The 17,607-nt window shown below is 46.3% G+C and overlaps 1 protein-coding gene across 4 annotated transcripts in view; it reads left to right on the top strand.

Annotated features, from left to right (window-relative positions):
- The window catches only part of BCAS3 (BCAS3 microtubule associated cell migration factor), a 3,636,180-nt gene that overhangs the window by 1,369,105 nt on the left and 2,249,468 nt on the right, over nucleotides 1-17,607 (top strand). For all 4 annotated transcript variants that reach the window (XM_085649432.1, XM_085649434.1, XM_085649433.1 and 1 more), the window contains exon 13: nucleotides 11,116-11,209. In XM_085649432.1, the coding sequence (XP_085505558.1) occupies nucleotides 11,116-11,209 (94 nt within the window). The remainder of the gene's footprint in view (nucleotides 1-11,115; nucleotides 11,210-17,607) is intronic.

The raw sequence follows: 17,607 nt of genomic DNA, 5'->3' as shown, positions 1-17,607 counted from the left end.
CTGGATGGAGGATTTAGTAGCAGTGTGATTGACTGTTTACTTGACTAATTTATAGTGTCTCACTAAATATATTGGATAGTGACAAAACTGTGTAGCACTTTGTCAGTTGTTGTGTAAACTGCTGCACCAGTTGGTTACTAGCTACGTGAAAGTCTATATTATTTATTGATTAGTTAACTGAGTATTTGTATGGGAGAGTGAATGTGTGTGTGTTTCGGTGGGGGGCGTGTGACTGCCCAAAGATGTGTGAATAGTTGATTCAGTAGGTATCTGAAGTTAAAACTACATGTTATAACAGTTGTTTGGGTGAGTGAATATCTTTATTGGTGTGGTGATGAGCCAATATATGTCTCAATGGTACATGTCCAACAAACTAGAAAAATAAAAGCCAGTGTATATGTCAGTTGTTGTATATAAATAAGTAAACATAAGACTCAGTGATTGTATGAGTGACTGTATGGATGACTGTATAGTTGTAATAGTGTTTTTATACTACACTAAGTATGAGGTATTATCTATATGAATAGATGAAGTGGTGTTTTTATAAGTTTATAGCTAAGTAAAAGTAAGTATGATCCATTGTTTGCATAAGTGAGTAGGATGACTTCATAAGTGATTAGGATGTGTGCTGGTGTGTAATGTCGATATAGGTGTATATATTTGATAGTGTTCTATTGATCATTGACAGTATGTATGAGTGAATCTATAGGTAAGTGATTAGATGTGTGTATAGATCTAGAAATCACTGAGTGGGTGTTTAGAAACTTGTATTGGTGTGTCAATGGTTTTAAATCTGGCACTCTCTATTTTACAGTGAGTGATGAAAGGTTATACTAGTGTATGATGAGGTGTATCTGATTGTCACGTGGATGATGTCATCAGTGATGTCATTTGAGATGTCATCAGTGATGTCACTGACCATGTCATGAATGATGTAATATGTGACATCATCAGCAGTGGATTGCGGGCGCGCGAGATGTAGTTAGTACGACTAACTATATCGGAGGAATTTCAATGGTTTTGTTCGAGTGAAATGTCCAGCTAACTAGAACACCCCTAAAACCTATTGTTTTTTCAGTGAATTTCTAAGGTTTTTTAAATGCTAATTCCTAACTATATCAGGCCTGAAACCTATGGTTTTTTCAGTGAATTTCAAAGGTTTTTTAAATGCTAATTCCTAACTATATCAGGCCTGAAACCTATGGTTTTTTCAGTGAATTTCAAAGGTTTTTTAAATGCTAATTCCTAACTATATCAGGCCTGAAACCTATATTTTTTTCAGTGAATTTCAAAGGTTTTTTAAATGCTAATTCCTAACTATATCAGGCCTGAAGCCTATGGTTTTTTCAGTGAATTTCAAAGGTTTTGTAAATGACAATTTTTAATGTATTAATTGTTATACTGATTTTTTTGATACTGATTTACTACATTGTTTAAACTGTTTATTTTTAGATATTTTATTTTTTTATTTACATTCTACATTACAATACAAAATATACTTTCTCAGAATGAATTACTTTAGTTTAAATACTTTGCAAATAGGCAATATACTTTTAAGTACAGTAGTTAGTTGTTGCAATGGGCAACACAATTTCAAACACAAAGCAACATTGAGCTTAATGTGAATTTCTAGTCAAATGCAATTAGTTACTTTATGGATTACTTTTCTAACCACAGGACTAGATGCTAGATTCAGTCCTTGGACATCTCCTGTAAAAAGTTGAGTAAAAGTGTTTTGGTTACAGTAGTAATTTTTAAGGATTATTATTGCATTTTAAAAGTTGACACTTAGAAAAATGTTCACATAGAATCACCAATGTTATCCTATGGCAGAAAATTCACTTAGCAGGTAACTAGTGTTATCGTTACTTTTTCTTACTCAGTGGTGGATCCTGGATCCACCACAGGTGAATCTCCTGTAAACAGTTGAAAGAATGTGTTTAAGTCATACAGACGATTTTTTAGGAATATTTTTAGTTTGTGAAAATAGAAACTTTTCTACTTAAAACCACACAATGGATTCCTATGGAAGGAAATACAAGTTACTGGTAAGTACGCTTCGAATTACTTTTCAGGGTCAGTGCTGTTTTAAAAGATGCAGCCCTGGGTTCTCTCCTGATAACAGGTGAGTAAATCGGAATTCGTAGTTCGGCTGATTTTAGAGGAATATTTGTACAATGGTAAAGGAAGGGGGCGGGGCCTGAGGTGACGTGTGCAAACACGCCCTGTGGCGCGTTTTAAGTTGGGGAATTAATTCCTCTTCAATCCTGCGGTCCCCTGGGGGCCAACTAGCACACCAGGTACCTCCAGTATGCGTCAGGGAGCTGCGTTGCAAAACGGTGTTCAGAGGCCACGCCCCTTTTTACAACACTCTGCAACGCAGCTCCGTGGCGCTTACTGGAGGTACCTGGTGGGCTAGTTGGCCCCTAGGGGACCTCCCGATTGAAGAGGAATGAATACCCCAACTTAAAACGCGCCACAGGGCGTGTTCGCACAGTATCACCTCAGGCCCTGCCCCCTACCTTCACCACTGTGCAAACGCGCCCCGTGGCACGTTTTAAGTTGGGGGATTAAGTCCCCTTGATTCTTGAGGTCCCCTAGCAGCCAACTAGGCCACCAGGTACCTCCAGTAAGCGCCACGGAGCTGCGTTGCAGAGAGGTGTAAAAAGGGGTGTGGCCTCATTACACTTCTCTGCAACGCAGCCCCCTGGCGCATACTGGAGGTTCCTGTTGGGCTAGTTGGCCCCCAGGGACCCCCAGTATTCAAGGGGAATTTGTACCCCCTCTGCAAACGCGCCAGGGGGCGCGTTTGCAGAGTGGTGTAAGGAGGGGGCGTGGCCTCCTGCCCGATCCCGGTCTTTTTTTTTTCTATTTTTTTTTTTTTTTAGAAGGGGGGCTGTGTAGCCCTTTTTTTTCCATTTTTTTGGCCCTGGGGACCCCATCCTCCAGGGCCTGTCCCCAATTTTTGTTTATAAAAAAAAATCAGGAAGGGGGCCGCATGGTCCCCCTCCCGAGGCCATAATTTGCCCCGGGGACCCCATTCCCCGGGGCATGGCCCTTTTAAAAAAAATAAATAAAATTTAATGGAGGTAGGCTGCGTAGCCCCCCTCCTCTGGCCACTTTAAGGCCCCGGGGACCCTATCCCCCGGGGCCGGCCATTGTTTTTTTATTTTTTAATTGGGGAGGGGGGCCGCGTGGCCCCCCTCCCAGGACACTTATGGCCCCGGGGACCCCATCCTCCAGGGCCTGGCCTCTGTTGGGGGCCGTAGGGGGGTCCCCAATCTCCCCACGGTCCCAGCCGGTTCCCCGTGTCCTGCGGGAGCCGGCATTGCTTTTCCACATGGGGAGCAGCTAACTTGCTGCTCCCCATGTGGAAAAGCAATCAGCTTTGCTTCATTGAAGCGAGAGCAGGTTTCCCTGCTCTCGCTTCAATGAAGCAAAGCAGTTTGCAATAACAGGGCGGGAGCAGCGAGGCTTCCGCCCTGTCATTGCATACTACAGTGTCCCGGGGGTGGGCACCCTGGGACACTGCAGGGGCCGGCCCTGGGGGGTGGCAGTCCCCAGGGCCTATTCAAGGCTCCAGGAGGGGGGCCTCATGGCCCCCCTCCCACACTGACAAGTTGCCCGGGGGGTGGCGGTCCCCGGGGCTGCGGGGGGCCGTGAGCCCCCCCACATATAGTATCTTTGAGCCCCGGGGGTGGCGGTACCCGGGGCAGTGTGGGGGGGATTGGGACCCCCCACTTTTTTTAATTCTGCCCCCGGGATTTGGCCCCCCCCGGGAAGCGCGGGAGCCCGGTGCTTTTTTTTCGGCCAAAATTCGCGCTGGGTGCGCGAATCTCGCCGATTTGTTTTATTTATTTATTTATTTTTAAAATGCTTTTTTTGGCCCTGGGGGTCCTTGTGGGACCCCCTGAGCAGGCCTAGGGGGTCAGGGTGTTTCTACCCTGCACCCTTGTCGCGTTTTTTGCGTTTGGTTTATAGGTTTCTTGTGCCTCGGTTCTACCGAGGCACAAGATGTCTGCCAACACTTCCTGATCTATGATTTTACTTTTGATTTTCTCAGCAACTACTGAACAGATTTACACCATTTAAGCAAAAGGCATGAGTCTGAACTGAGGACTACCTCTTTGCCAAAGTTGGTGTAATTCCGTTCAGCAGTTCGGGCTGTAGCTGCGTCAACAGGTCCTATGGGAAATTGCATGGGGAAAACACGTTTTGGGACCCCCCTTTTTTCTCGACCCCCGCTTGACGAATCACCACGAAACTTTCAGGATAGGAGCGGATCGGAAAAGTTTTGAAAATTTCGCGAAGATTCGTCAATCGGCGCCAACGTTATGCCAAATAGAATGTTGCGGATTTCCTATTAAAAATAGGTCCTAGCTATATCTACCTACTGGCGACCGCCAGTAGGTAATATATGTGTATATGTGTATATGTGTGTGTGTGTGTGTGTATATATATATATATATATATATATATATATATATATATATATATATATATATATATATATATATAGAGATATATATATATAGAGATATATATATATATAGAGATATATATATAGAGATATCTCTTTCTCTATGTGTTTTATAGCTATGGTTTCCTTGGGATCCGATTGTGTCCCCCACTGAAAGCACATGGCTATAAATAAAAAATGTGCCCCCACAGGGCGTCGTCCACTGAGCAGGACAACCGACCCCCAGCCAATCGCCCCCATTTCTTTTTTTTTTTTACATTTTAGGGGGGTGATCACGCACCCCAAGGAAAGCCAATGTTCTATAATAAAAGAAATATGCGGGGGGTGTTAGGGGGGGCAGCGACCCATTACCACTAGGGCCCACCCCCCCCCCCCAAGACATCCCTGGTGTCTAGTGAGGGTTTCCTGGCCGTGCATCGCAGCAGTGCTGCGATCCGCGGCCAGGAAACCCTTTCAGGAAGGCCTCGTTTGAGAGGAGAGACTCTCCCCTTTCAAACGAGGCCTCCCTGAATACTGGGGAGGGTGTTTTCGGCCTGATTTTCCCATGGGAGTCAAGCGCGGCCTTACCTGCGGCTGTCCTCGGCTCCAGTAGGGAAATCAGTGACGTCAGTGCGCCTTGCGGCACGCTGACGTCACAGATGGGTGGGGGGAGACGTGTCTCCCCCAGGGGAAATAAAAAATATATATACTTTGCACCGGAGGTTCAAAGGGGTCCCTCCCTGGTGACGGCCAATAGATGTGCGCCGCACCAGGGAGGTAGTGCCATTGGCCGATGCAAGCACCAAACGGGTTAATGGTGAATCCGTCTGTCGTGTCCTCGCTGTCTCTAATAACGACAGACACCGTGGGTTTATCCGACACTCTTTATTGCCAACCTGCTACCAGCTCGTCCCTACTCCTTCTCCCGTCCCCCCGACTCGCCCCGCCTCTTCCTGCTGGCCGTCCTCCTCCTCCGGCCCTCCCGATGCTCCACCCTCGACCACTAGACCACCTCACAACTCTACATCTCCCCCTTTGTTAGCAAAACAAAATGAGTCACTGAGAGTTTACATTTCTTCAATTAGCCGCTTAGGCTGGCGAATTGTCTGTCGGGGTCTGAGAGACCGTCCTTCAGGCATCACGGTGTGGTTGTCTCCGGGTTCCTTGTCCGAGTGGGTGCCATTCTCACCTCTTGTTTCAGTCTGTTGAACTCTTGGGGACGTTAGCCGCGAATCGAGCGCCTCTTGCAGAGCTGGACTACACTTTTGAAAGTGAGACACATTCCGAGTGACGCGTCTGTTGTCTGACTCCGCTGTCAGCATGGTGCCCTTCTGACGAGTGACTGTCAGAGGTTCCACTCTAAACTTACTGTCCGTTTTCTTGCATTGCTCCTGCTTGACTATCACGCAGTCTCCTTCATGGAATGAGAGAGAGCGGGCTCGTCTTCTGCCATCTGCATATGTCTTCATGTTTTCTTTGCGAGCTCTGTCAGTAGCCTCCACTTCCTGATGGATGCGACTTGGGGATACCGGTCGTAGAGCTCCCTCCCAGGTGGGTATCCGCGTCCGAACCGGGCGCCCTAGCATAAGTGTTGCTGGACATTTGCCTGTAGTGGCGTGCGGCGTCGTCCGGTATGCTCGGAGCACATCGTTGAGTGCCACCTGTAGGTCTCTTTTGTCAAGAGCTGCCTGCTGGAATGTCTTCTTGAGGGTGGCCATGAACCTCTCAGCTGTGCCGTTGGCCTGTGGCCATAGTGGTGTTATCCGTCGGTGACGAACATTCATTAGCTTCATGAAGTCACTGAACTCCCGGCCATTGAAAGGAGGACCATTGTCTGTTTTCACCTCTTTGGGTACCCCCCAGGCTGCAAAGACTTCATCCAGGATAGTAAGTGTAGCTGCTGCATTGGTGGATGGCACAAATCGGGCGATGGGGAATCTCGAGTATTCATCAATTATCACTAGCACATATTTGCCAGACTGCATGGGGCCATAAAAGTCCATCGCCAGCTCATGCCACACTCCTGGCGGTAGGGGCGTCATCTGGAGTGGGGCTGGCGGATCTCCTTGCCTTACCACTTGGCACTGCGGACAGTCCTTCAGAGTGTGTTCTACCATCTTGTCTAGGAAGGGGAACCAGACGCGCTCACGAAGGGCCCTTTTGGTTGCTACCACTCCTCGATGGCTTTCGTGAGCCAAGTTGACGACTCCTTGCCGCAGTTGTTGGGGAATGACGATTCGGTGATCCCTTAGCAACAGGCCGTCTGCTGTGACAGATAGTTCCTCACAAACGTTCCGGAACGCCTGCAACTCCTGACGCATTGTTGGGTCACCGCTTTCGTCCTCCGTGTCTTCATGCCGCCATCGGTGTGTTTGAACCCTGCGAATCACCCCTTGCAGCATTGCATCCTGCGAGGTGACGTCTTGGATGACTTCTAGAGGAACAGCTGGTGGCCGCGCCTGGTCCACTACAAAATGGACGTATTCGTCAGCCACGGATGGTGTGGGGCGCTGGGAGATTTCGGGGTGTCGCGACATATAGTCGGCTGGGTTGGCTGCCTTCCCCGGTTTGTGCACAATGGTGAAAGTGTATTCTTGCAGACGTAGTCCTCAGCGTTCGATGCGGGTGGCATTTTGGAACGCGGGTTTCCATAGATGGTGATGAGTGCTTGGTGGTCCGTCACCATCGTGAAATGTTTACCATATATAAACACGTGGAAGTGTTCGCACGCCCACACCACTGCGAGGCTTTCCTTTTCAGGTTGGGAGTAAGCCTTCTCTGTGTCAGAGAGGCTTCGGCTGGCGTGAGCCACTATGTGACGTTGGTCAGTGTCTTTGTCGTATTGTGCCAGGATGGCACCTAGACCGACGGGGCTCGCGTCCACAGTGATTTCAGTCTTGCGGTCCGGGCTGAAGTATGCCAGGCTCTCCACCGTTCCCACAGCCTGTTTAATTTCTTGAAATGCTCGCTCGCACTCCGACGTCCACTCAAACACTTGTCCCTGTTTGGTCAGCATTCGAAGGGGGTGACTGAGTGTGGCATAGTCCTTAATGTATCTCGAGCAGTAACTCGCCATGCCCAAGAAGGACCGTACGTCGCTGACGTCCTGTGGGCTCTTGGTGTTGTTCATAGTGCTCACTTTGTCGGGGTCTGGCTTCATCCCGGCTCCAGAGAAGATGTGTCCAAAGAATTTTAGCTTCGACTGGTGGAACTCACATTTCTCTCTGTTGAGCGTGAGGTTGGCTTCTAGAAGGGCATGGCAGACTCTGTCCAAGGCTGTGTCGTGGTCTTGGATGTTCGCCCCGTAGACCAGGATGTCATCGCTGTAGTTCAGCGTGTTAGGGATGTGATGAATTGTTTGTCTGATAGCCTCTTGAAATATCTCTGCGGCTGATGAGATGCCAAAATTTAGTCTCTTATATCGGAACAGCCCCAGGTGTGTTGCGAATGTCGTGATATATCGGGAGCTTTCGTGGAGTTCCAATTGGTGGTAACCTTTGTTAAGGTCTAACTTGGAAAACACCCGCGCACCGTTTAGTGCAGCTATCATGTCACTTAAATGGGGCCCTGGATGGCGCTCCCTCTCGATGGCGGTGTTGGGCATCCGCATGTCCACACATAGTCGGACCTTCCCTGGGGTTCCCTTCTTTGGTACGATCACTACTGGAGACACCCACGGCGTGGCGCCTTCTGTCCGCTCAATGATGTCAGCCTTTAACAGATCTTGCAGCTCGTCTTCCACAGCCTGTTGGAGGTGGAAAGGTACCTTCCGAGGGTGTTGGGCAACTGGGCGGACCTGTTCATCTATGTGGAGGCGAATTTGGCCTCTGTTCATTTTGCCAAGCCCGGTGAACAACTTTGGGAATTTGTGAATGGTATCGTTGTCGCTGCTGACACGGTAAAGTATTTCCACCAGTCTTAACCGTTCAGCCGTCGGCAGGCTGAGGAGACAGTCCGCTTCTGGCCCTTCTATGACGTGTATCACAGCTGGGACAGATGTTGTTTGATGTCTCAGCGTCGTCGAAAATTTCCCAAGGCATGGGAGCGGCTTCTTGGACATCCAGGTATAGACGCGGACGTGTGCAGGGCTTAGTCGGGGGCGGGGATTCATTTTCTTATACTCTGTCACCGGGATGTAATTGAGTGATGCCCCACTGTCCATTACAAACTTTGTGTGATGTGTGCCCACGCTGATGTCCAGTCGAGGGTATTTCTTCAGCTGGTCTGGATCAGCAATCATGTTCGCATATTCCACTGAATATTCTCGTTCGCTTGACGGTGAACCAGAGTCTCTAGACGGTGATCTTCTCGACCACCTCGATGATCGTGACTCCCTGCTGGACTGGGAGGATCTGGACGACGACTTCTGACGGTCATGCACTGCTCGCGCATGGTGTCAACGCGTTTCGCCTCTTGGCATCCTGGTTGCATTCTTGTCTTTCTCACGGCGGTACTCCCCGCACATGGTCTCAAAATGATTACTCCGGCCGCACTTGTGGCACTGCTGCCCTATGGCGGGGCATGCGCCGCTGTGTGGGAAGTCATACCCACATCTATAGCATCTTCGCACTGGCGCCTTCTTCCCGTGATCCTGGCGTCTGCTCCTCCTCCCCGAGTCTGGCCGCCGATATCCAGGGCGGCGATGTCTCGACGGCGGTCGTGCGTGCCGTTCTCGTTCTCTCGACCCCCGGCGGGGGCGTTCAGTGTGTACTTGACAAATTAGCTCCTTGCGCTCCGTACGCCCTGCCTCCATGGTCTTGGCCTGTTCCTCCGTTTGGTCGTGTAACCTCGTGAGTTCTTCAATTTCATCTAAGGTGTGGCTTTTCTTCAATAGTTTCCTGCGAAGGGACTCCGACTGACAGCCGTCAATCACGTGCAGCCGTATTGCATCATCTGTCGAGAATGCTTCAAAATTGCAGTGACGCGCCAATCGCCGTAGTCGCGTTATATACGAGCCCATTACCTCACCTTTCTCTTGGCGCGCTCGCTGAAACACATACCGTTCGTAGTCCACATTCTTTTTGTGCAAGAACTTCTTATCCAGGGCCTCTCGCACCTTGGCATATGTTCCCGCATCTGCGGCAGGGATTTCTTTGATCATCTTGCTAATATCCTTCCCCACGAGATTTCGAAGTGCGATCAGTTGGTCTTCATCTCCCAACACCTTGGAACCCTTGATATAGTCCTCGAAATCTTCGATCCATTCTTCCCAGTGCGGGCCCATACTACTCCCGACCGCGAGCGCTAGGGGTTCTGGGGGGCGCAGATGCGATAACCCCATGACAATTGGCTTCGCTTCTTGGCGGACTGGGGATCCCTGGGTCGACATTGTGCCTCACGTGATTGTGCCTCACTTGGTATTATGTCCAATCTATCCACTTGCCTTTGCCTTGGCTTGTTCGTGGTGTGTCCGTTTTTTTTTTTTTTTTAATTTATTAACTCCTGCACTCGTGTGGGTCTTTGCTTTGCTCGTGCTTGTTTGTTCCTCACAGCGCCTGACTTCAAAATGGCCGCCGGGTACACTTCAATGGGACGTCTTTGCTAACTGCCTGACTTCAAGATGGCCCGCCGGGCCGGTATTGCACACAGGGCCTCAACACGTGCTGCTGTCACCGTGGAGTTTCACTCACCCCAGTTAGCGCTGGGCAGGTGGGCTTCACGGCAGCCACTCGCCTGGTCTCCGCGCGTCTTCCGCTTCACACGGGAGAGGCTTCACCGCGAGGTAGGTGGTTGTTCTCTCATCTGGCACTCACAGCGGAACGCGTGTGACAGCGTCGCCGACCTGTCTTCTTTCTCTCGAGAGCCCAAGTTCAGGGCGTGCTCTGCGCGTGGCGGTGCTCCCGCTGACTTCTCCCGCTTCTGGTTCTCAGGCGGACTCGATTACAATTTTTTTTTTTTGGTTTGGGAGAGCATTCAGCTGCATCCCATCCTCGTCGCCAGCTGTCGTGTCCTCGCTGTCTCTAATAACGACAGACACCGTGGGTTTATCCGACACTCTTTATTGCCAACCTGCTACCAGCTCGTCCCTACTCTTTCTCCCGTCCCCCCGACTCGCCCCGCCTCTTCCTGCTGGCCGTCCTCCTCCTCCGGCCCTCCCGATGCTCCACCCTCGACCACTAGACCACCTCACAACTCTACACCGTCTAACCGTATTCATGTTACAAGCAGACTGTTGCAAACAAAAATAAACTTGTTCTCCTGAGTCTTATTGATCACTCTAAGCAAGATGCTGGAATCATTTATTCTACATTTTGTTCTATCACATATTATCTGCTACCTACCAAGTCCACTCAGTTTTCTTACAGGTAATTTGTTAGTCACATCAGCAAGTTTACCTCAGTTGCACACAGTGAGAAAAGCTTGGTGGGCGGTGTGTACAAGTGTCCAGATCAAAGCTACAGTAACTATGCCAGCACATTTATCCTGTTTTAAAAGAGGCTTACTTAAAAGAATGCAGCCATAGCCAAAGTTCGGAAATGGGAAATTCCCTAAAAATGAAGCACTTAAGTCCTGGACAATGTCACGGCTGATTGATATGAGATAAGATGCTGTATGAAATAGTGTTGCACATAGGAAGTGATACATGATCTTTTGTCCGGAAGAGGGCATATTGCCCAGCTGTATGTTTGAACTAAATGTATGTTATCATTCTTCAGGTACTTGTTAGTGAGGATTCGAATGGAGAAGGAATTGTGGCACATTTTCCTGCACACGAAAAACCGATTTGCTGCATGGCTTTTAACCCCAGTGGTAAGTGCCTTTGAGAGTTTGCCTTACGCATATTTGTGGATGTCTTGTCTTTTCAAGCAATTTCTTTACTCAAAAGACTATACAATGTAAAAGACTATACAATGTATTGTTTTTAATCTGTATCACATTATACAACAATGTATGGAAGCTATAGCTCCAGTAGGTTTCATGAATAGTCTCTTGCTCGACTTGTGGTACAAGTGCTTCCATTTGAATTGGGTACGGATTGTTTAGTGATTATGTAGGCTCTGTGTGCAATTCAGATACCAAGATCTATTGCTTTATAAGTTCTTTAAAGCTCTTGGCAATAATCCAGTTTTTGCTGAATTTAGCGGTTCATTGGTATCGATTAGGTATTAAAAGAATTTTAACTTTTCTATTTAAAGTTGGGCACAGTGGACTAGCAACCTGCAAAATTCTGATTTGAATACATGTATGTACATATAATTGAAACCGTTTTTAATGTTGGGCCATGATTGGCACATGTCATACAGTTACTAAGGTAGTAAGTCATGATTAAAACCCCCTTTTCTGTGTTAGCAATACATGTAGCGTACATTTTGGCAATTTGAAACTTCACCCATGTGTTGCTTTGAAACACTAGACCTCTGAATGTGTGCCGTAATTATATCAGCAACCTTGGTAAGGGAATGATATATACCAGAGTATTGTGTCTCGTTTGATATGTGAGAGTATTGGGACCTCCAGCCTACGTTCCTCCAGTGATGTTTATATGTTCAGATCAGGGTATTACTTCCAATACTGAGTGGTCAGAGATATGATTATGTGTCTAAGGAGTGAAACTCGTGCTTTCGCACCAGATCCTATGTGACCATTGTGCACTGCTGACTTTGTTACGCCCCTCGACCAATTGTTTCGGTATCACTTTATCTTAGTAATGCTTTGTTTTCCCAGTAATTTCTGTCCTTATTAATATGCTTTGCATATGTAAATTATGTTGATGGCCCCTTACATCAGGTATTTTTTATAGCTCAATCAATAAATTATTCATGATTACCATCATAATTCTGTGGCCCCACATGGAGTATTATAGGTATTGAAGGGCGGGCTAAATAGCCAACCCAGTTTCTTAATTGGGACGCACATTCCTATCTTTGTTTGGAAATTAATGATCCTCCTGTTTTGCGCATGGATAATTTATTGAACAGTACATGGTGATTGTTGAACATTATTTTGAGCAGTTTATGTCCTAATTTACTAATTACTAGGTTTTTGTATTTGCAGTAAGATGAAAACAATGACATTTCAGCCTGTTTCTTTGCTTTTTTGTTTTAGTGGCACTTTGTTTTATTTCCTGTGCTAATAAATTACTTATTAAACAAATCCAATCTTTCGAAAGCCTAATGGGTATTGTGCATTCTTTCTGACACAAAAAAGCTCTACCCTTATTCCATTTTAATTTACACGGCAGCAGATCTTAAAAGCATGTTAAAAGTCTCTAATTCATCGTCCAGTAAATCACATTAGCTTAGTGATGCATCGGGTTTAAAAGCAATTTGAATATGCCTTTGCCAATTGCAAGTTCCCTGCAGACTTGATTATGAGGGTAACGCATTGCTTTTGCAGTGGGAACTCAGACACAGCATCTCCTGTGTTTCCTGATCTTGAACATTCCTTGGGCAGGTAGTATCGCTTTCTTGTCCAATTGCTCCCATCTTCGGATTCTGCAAAGTAGGGTTAAATAAAGGAACCATATTGGTTCCTGGTTCATTTACTTCCCACCATCGGAAAAACAAGTTAGTGAGATGTGGTGATCCATGTTGGTGTCTGTGGTGAGATAGAGTGTACTCTACTTTTCACCTTCACGATTATAATCATAATGACATTTATTTTTGGTTTTGCCCGTAAAATTGACAACAGAGTACATCAATTCAGTTATGAATAGATACAGTGCAAACAATCCTGACTATTACTTGATGCTTCATTTAAAAAGTTCCTGAATGTCTGCGCTATCTTTGTAAACCTGTTCTGTAGAATCTTTAAAGTATGTATAAGAGCCAGGATAACTTCATATTCTGTGCTAATATTAAAAGAACACTAAAATATCTTTAGGATACCCTCTAAAATCAAAAGAAAAAAAATATTAGCTATCATTATCAGACAACCAATTAAATACCAGATAAAGTACCAGATTTCAAGTGTTTTTCCAGAATGCCCCAGGAAAACACATGGAACTGGGTATCATCAAAGACACAGCCTAGTTGTGATATGTATTTGTAGAATAAGACTAAATGTCTTCTTGCTGACTTGTATGTATGTATGTCCCGCACACCATTTTAGATCAAGTTTTTCGTAAAGTATTCCATTGAGGGGAGCTATCCCGGAGTACGCTTCATCCTGGTAGCGCCGAAGTAATGTCCATAAAGTTGCTGATATGGGTAATATCAGTCCCGAGATGCTCACACCATGTGAAGATGATAAAATCATCAAAATCGATTTCATTCAAAATTTCAACTCGTTTAATTATAAGATCATCATTTTATTGTTCGTTTATGCAAAAAAAATATTAGCTATCATTATCAGACAACCAATTAAATACCAGATAAAGTACCAGATTTCAAGTGTTTTTCCAGAATGCCCCAGGAAAACACATGGAACTGGGTATCATCAAAGACACAGCCTAGTTGTGATATGTATTTGTAGAATAAGACTAAATGTCTTCTTGCTGACTTTAACATAAGGTCCTAACCAAAGTTTCTACCGACGCAGCAGCATATGCTGAGCAGCAAAGCAGAAATGAGAAACTGATTCTACAAACCAAATGCTTGGATGGAATGCTTGGTCTACATTAAGCCACTGGATATTACTCGGGCCGCAACCCAGTCCATTATTTTGCACACCACTCCGTGTAGGTTTAGACCCAGCCATATGCAAATCACTTTTGTCCTTGCTCCATTGGGAACAGTCCAGCCCGAACAGCCGGGCCAAACTGAGGTGGCATAGTGTACAAATGTGTTACTGAGATTACTTCAAGCATCCCATCCATCACTTTATTCTATACTTCATTGTGACACCCTATGGTATGGCCAGACATGGGTCCTGTGCACTCTGTGCCACTCTAACCAAGCCATACCCGACTGAGGAGCCCTAATAAGGATGAAGCTGGGATTGGATTGCTTGTGGGCCTGGGTTTGCCGTTCAGTCTAGACTGTTGCACTGAAGCAGGGGCACGACTGATTTGCATATGGCTGGGTCCAAAATGTGGCATGGGGTGCAAAATAACGATGAACTGGGATGCAGCCTGAGTTAATAACCAGTGGCTTAAATGAATTCACCCATTCCATTCATTACTTTTTCGTGTGCTTCAGTGATATTGACAGTAGTCACATTTTATAACAGACGTTCGAATGTCACCTACAAGTATCCTGAAGAGAGACCATCTTTGGAGCTATCCGATTTGAAACATATGGAATTCAAATTTCCCTGCCCATCACTCCTGTTTGTTTGAATTTCATTGCACTTTGTTGCCGCAGGTATCGTGTTGAATGTTGCATTGGATCTGTTTACTTGAACAGCTCAAATATTATTTAAGGAGCATAAATAACCAAGTTGCAGGTTTATTTTTCAAAGAATTATGCATGTCCCTAGCAAAAGTCAGGAGCTTTGGTACATAGGTTATTTTGTACAGGAACGTTGGACAGGTGTTCACATAAACACTGAGAAGCTTGGAACGGTTGACCAATATATGTTATTACACAAGTCCCTGTAGTGACTCATAGTTATATTGTAACTAAGGCAGTGTTTCTGAATACTGCTTTCGCCACCAGTGCAGCCTCATTTCAGCAATTTACTGGTACATGCCTGTTATGCACTTCAGTTGATTGGTAGTGAGTCGTATGCTGTGCAGGGGGAATGGGATGTCATACAAACTCATGCAGTTCGCATTTACCCGCGTTGAATAACACCAGTCGGTCTTATGTTGTGTGTGCTAAGGTTAAACCTGTTGTATATGCATGCCATTTCAGAAGTAGAAGGGCTCTTATAATACCTGATACGTGTGTTCGAAATATTCTTTCTGTAAAAATATTGTTTGCTTTTTGCCCAATTAGCGGGCACTCAGCCATCGTTTGTAGTCTCTCGTGTGTTTGCACAAATGATAATGCAGTTTATTTTCAAGGCTTCTTTTAAGTAGGGAAGTGCTCAGAATTCGCCCTTGCTGTGTCTGCAACGCAGTGCGTGCAGAGGTCAAAGGTTAAGTGTATTTGACCCTCATCTGCTTCTGTGTAGGAAGCAGGGCCTAAGAACTGTGGGTCAGGAGCGGCCCCTCTGGGAACCATAACTGGCGCCATTTTAAAGAGCTGACCTGTGCTTTGCTGCTGCTAAATGCGCCTTCATTGTCCCTTTAAATATGGCGTATTCTGACCCTTCCTCGGACTCTGATGCTATCATGTGCACTAGGTGAGTTCTCCAAAACTGCTGTGTACGACTAGGGACAGGCACTAAGTGTGAAATCTAGCAGCATGAAGAAGTGAATACAGCGGCTCACATCTGCCGTTTAACGGGCAAGTCATGTCTGCATCATGCGGACGTCCACAATACAGATTTACTGCTGGTGCCTCCTCGGTCTGCTCTTAAGGGAAGTCTATGAATTCCGTCGCCGTCTGACATAAAGTAGCACTTTTTGGGACTAGTTCTCGGCCTTTCATCTACAGATTTGACGCTGGTGATTTATTGATCTGTGATGCACGGAGAACGAATAAACAAGGCTGATAAGGAGGCCTGCTGCACACCCGTGCTTGCCCGGCAAGCATTACACAGAGCGATCTCCTCCTCTGTGATTCACCTCTGCACCCCGGATCAAAAGAATGAAACGCATCCTCCCCTGCTTGCGCTTTTCAGTTTTCCGTGAAAGCTGATAACTAACCACTTTCGAGGAAAGTATATTTAAAGAGGAGACTTGTGAGTTCAACCCTCGCTGCCTTGCACTGATAAAGGCTTTACTCTCTTAATCACGTAACAGTTCAGATCCTTTGAAGGAATAAATAATAGCCTCTCCCACTTTTGTCCTTTTATCCCTCAGCCAATTAAACAAACAGAAAGTGAACAAACAAATGAAAGAAATCTTTTGAAAACAGGAAGCGTACCATATCATTTCGGCTCCATGGCAGTGACTGCTGGGCAGTCCCTTGGTGTGGCATGCAGTCCGTGATTGATATCTGGGCTAGCAAAACGAGTCCTTCCAAATTGTGAACGGAATGTGCATCCTAGACACGCCAAAGAGAGCTTCCGCGGGTTGTTGTGTATGCTGGGGCGTTTTCGAGGAAGTTACTGGCAGCAGTGTTTGGATTTTGGGGGAATACAGTGGAGCAGTAAGTACCCTGGACGGGATGTGCCCCTCTTCTTCTGAGAGGGAGCCTGGCGAGAATGAGAGTGTTGTATGTGTACGCCACTTTGAAACGAATGTTGTGTGTCCATAATGACCGATGCTTGCAAGCACCGTAAATATCACAGCCCTTTATAAAAAGTAACAGTAACCTGTGGAGATGCTGCGCCTGAAATGAAGGAGCGCCTTGTAAAGGTGTTGATTTTCTGATGTCTGCTCCAGTGGCTCAAATAAACAACCAGACCCAGTCCAGTCTGGTTTCTAATACTCAGGCTGTGGACGAAGCTTGGGAAGTGGCTTCCTCATCTTAAAGGCTGGCACCTTAAACTTTTACCAAGGTATAAACCTAAATTACTGCTGAACCGAATTCAGCTCCCAAGAAAAAACAATTCTACACAGGTCCCTTTGAAGCAGTTATTTAGGCCCACTTTTATAAAATTCGGTTAACCGGAATGTCGATCAAAATATATCTGATGTGGTTTACATACCATGCATGAAGCTTGCTTTGTGTCGACACCACCAGTGCTCTGAAGAAACCTAAAGAACACTACTATATATTTCAGCATAAATGAAGACTCTCTCTTTCTAAATGCCTGACCGGTGTGGATATTTAATATTTCCTGAATATTGGACCGCTTGCTGGGAGAATTCAAGTATGGACCAAGCCTGAAGAGGAAATGACCCTTCTGCTATGACCACCTGCCTTTCCAGGCCAACTTTGTATAGCAACACATACAGTGAAAGGAGATCTTGAAAAAACCATTCGCACCGGGCTGCAAGCCTCCAGCAACCATCTCACCCGCGATGGAAGATAAATGCCAAGTGATGGCACAATGCTATCATCGAGCGGACATTCAACTGTGACAAAGGCCTGTATTCAGGGCTGGACTGGCCATACCGGGCATTAGGCGTTTCCCCAGTAGGCTGGAGGCCAGGGGGGCGATTTTCACTTAAGGGGGACGATTTTCACCTTTTGGGCCCCTTTTACTGTAGGATTGAACGGGACACAGTAATTCCAGAAGTCCAGTTCAATGAAAATACAAGCCTCAGTTCA

Source organism: Triturus cristatus, chromosome 3_2 (assembly GCF_964204655.1).
Source record: "Triturus cristatus chromosome 3_2, aTriCri1.1, whole genome shotgun sequence".
NCBI lineage: Eukaryota > Metazoa > Chordata > Amphibia > Caudata > Salamandridae > Triturus > Triturus cristatus.
This window is presented reverse-complemented; position numbering and strand designations above follow the sequence as displayed.